At 32.0% G+C, this 2,228-nt stretch overlaps 1 protein-coding gene across 1 annotated transcript in view; it reads left to right on the top strand.

The window, feature by feature from the left end:
• The window catches only part of LOC105312230 (gamma-butyrobetaine dioxygenase-like), a 6,708-nt gene that overhangs the window by 276 nt on the left and 4,204 nt on the right, over nucleotides 1-2,228 (top strand). Inside the window, exons 2-6 of the mRNA XM_019994837.1 lie at nucleotides 6-184; nucleotides 303-439; nucleotides 482-540; nucleotides 671-743; nucleotides 790-834. Coding sequence (XP_019850396.1) covers nucleotides 6-184; nucleotides 303-439; nucleotides 482-540; nucleotides 671-743; nucleotides 790-834 — 493 coding nt within the window. The remainder of the gene's footprint in view (nucleotides 1-5; nucleotides 185-302; nucleotides 440-481; nucleotides 541-670; nucleotides 744-789; nucleotides 835-2,228) is intronic.

The raw sequence follows: 2,228 nt of genomic DNA, 5'->3' as shown, positions 1-2,228 counted from the left end.
GTGAGTCAAGACGGGAAGAAGATCCGTCTCTCAGTGGAGGGTGAGCCTGAGAGAAGGTATCATGGTGTCTGGCTGAGACACAACTGTAGATGTCCAAAGTGTCTCGTTGTGTCTTCTAATCAAAATATTGTCCATCATAGTAAACTGGTGGACTTAAGTATCAAGGAGGCTTCTGTTGATGATGGTAAATGTAATAGTAATAGATCTGTAATCAATCCAGGGCTAAATTAATATGTAAATTAGTTGTGTTCATTGTTAATTTTTGTTGGGAAGGTTGTTATTAGCGACTGGTTTCTATGCAGGGTCTGTTCATGTGAAGTGGGATTCAGCTAAAGGCCCTCACTCTTGTTCGTTTGATGTGAAGTGGTTGAAGGAATTTGATTACTCTTTTCCAAATGCTTTTGATAAGAAGAATGAAAGCTCAAAGCCAATTGTAACAGTAAGTTAATAGTAATTTGTATTCAGTTCATGAGTACTATAGGACACTCTACCAACTATTGACTGTACTGACATGATGTCAAGTGATGAAGGATTGTATGAGTGAGTTGTTGTATGTATATTCTTAAATTCAATATAGCAACAAAAATGACCTTTCGATGCATATACACAGTGCATGCAACCAAAATGTGTGGTAGATTGCATTTATTAGTTATCCCTTAATGTGATTTAGGTGGCTTAAACAAATGAATTTTTATGGAGCGTCACTGTTGCAAAATATACCGGATCACATTGATATTGAGCAGGTATTATAGTTAAGTAAAATTAATGTCATTCTCAGGATTGTTGTAGATAATAAAGAAGATTGGTAATCCACAAGAGCATGTATATCAACTTGTAAGTCAATGCTATGCGTACATTAATTATAGCATGTTTGTGATAATAGCACATAGGAAGTGGCATTCAATAAATTGTCATTTATGATGACTAATGCTTCTATTGTATTGTTCTTGCAGTTCAATCTGTCATAATAGTTGTTCAAGAGAACGACTATTATGACAGTGATGAGGATAACTTCCTTGATAGGACAGGAGATGGTATACACATGCGCGTATTGATGTCCTTATGCTATGTAGAAAGTTTGAGCTGATTCCGACAAATATTTTTAAATTATGGGCATTTTTAGAAATGAGTCATTTTTTGAAAAATACCCAAGGCTATAGCCCATGGTTTTTTTCAAAAATGGCTCTGAAATCACCCCCAAATTTTTATTACATTTTCTGATACATATTGATGTCCTTATGCCGTGTAGAAAGTTTGAGCCATTTCCGACAAATTTTTTTTGAGTTATGACCAATTTTTAATGAGCTAATTTTTGAAAAATACCCAAGGCTATAGCCCATGGTTTTTTTTCCAAAAAAATGGCTCTAAAATCACCCCAAATTTTTATTACATTTCCTGATGCATATTGATGTCCTTATGCTATGTAGAAAGTTTGAGCTGATTCCGACAAATATTTTTTGAGTTATGAGCATTTTAAAAACGAGCAAACCATTTTTCACATCTTCTTTTAAGCTACATATGTATTATGTATTTTCAGAATACTTGTGTTACTACTGGAAGTGCTGTATTTGTATAATGGGGATTTAATGCTGTTAAATTATTATTATTATTATTATTATTATTATTATTATTATTATTACTATTATTACTATTATTATTATTGTAGTTAATAAGAAAAGAAAGACAAGAATGAAGAGAGTTGGCAAAATTGAAGACACTGTGGAGACTTATGAGTCACTAGTAAATAACAAACAATGTGTGTCTATATAATACAATCATTTTATTTTGTGTATTGTTGTTTGGCAGAGCTCCAAACTAGCTGCTGTAGAGACAGAACTAAAAGAGTTACACCAATCACTAGAAAACTCTAAGAAAGGTAAAAGGAATATTATTAATAGTTTTATGGAGTGATATAATAGCCTGATTAGTGATCACTATTATTTCTATTGCTATTAGGTATCAGTGGAAGTGGAGATTCACTGGATTCTTTCATGAAGAGCATTAACAGTCAAGTAGATAAACAGAAGCAATCAGAAATGAAGCTACGAATACACCAACTGAAGAAAGTATGCAGCACATTTATTGATATAATTATTGCTGTTGTCATTTTTTTAATTTTATTAATTTGTATATACATTTATTGATGTCTAGAAGTATAATTATTGTTTTGAATCTTTTTTGTTTGAATTTATTTTCTGTTCACTCTACATGTACCTTATTTAATCCCT

This window comes from Amphimedon queenslandica, unplaced genomic scaffold (genome assembly GCF_000090795.2).
Source record: "Amphimedon queenslandica unplaced genomic scaffold, v1.1 AMPQUscaffold_13465, whole genome shotgun sequence".
NCBI lineage: Eukaryota > Metazoa > Porifera > Demospongiae > Haplosclerida > Niphatidae > Amphimedon > Amphimedon queenslandica.
Note: the sequence above shows the minus strand (reverse complement) of the source record. Positions and strands in the feature narration are given on the sequence as shown.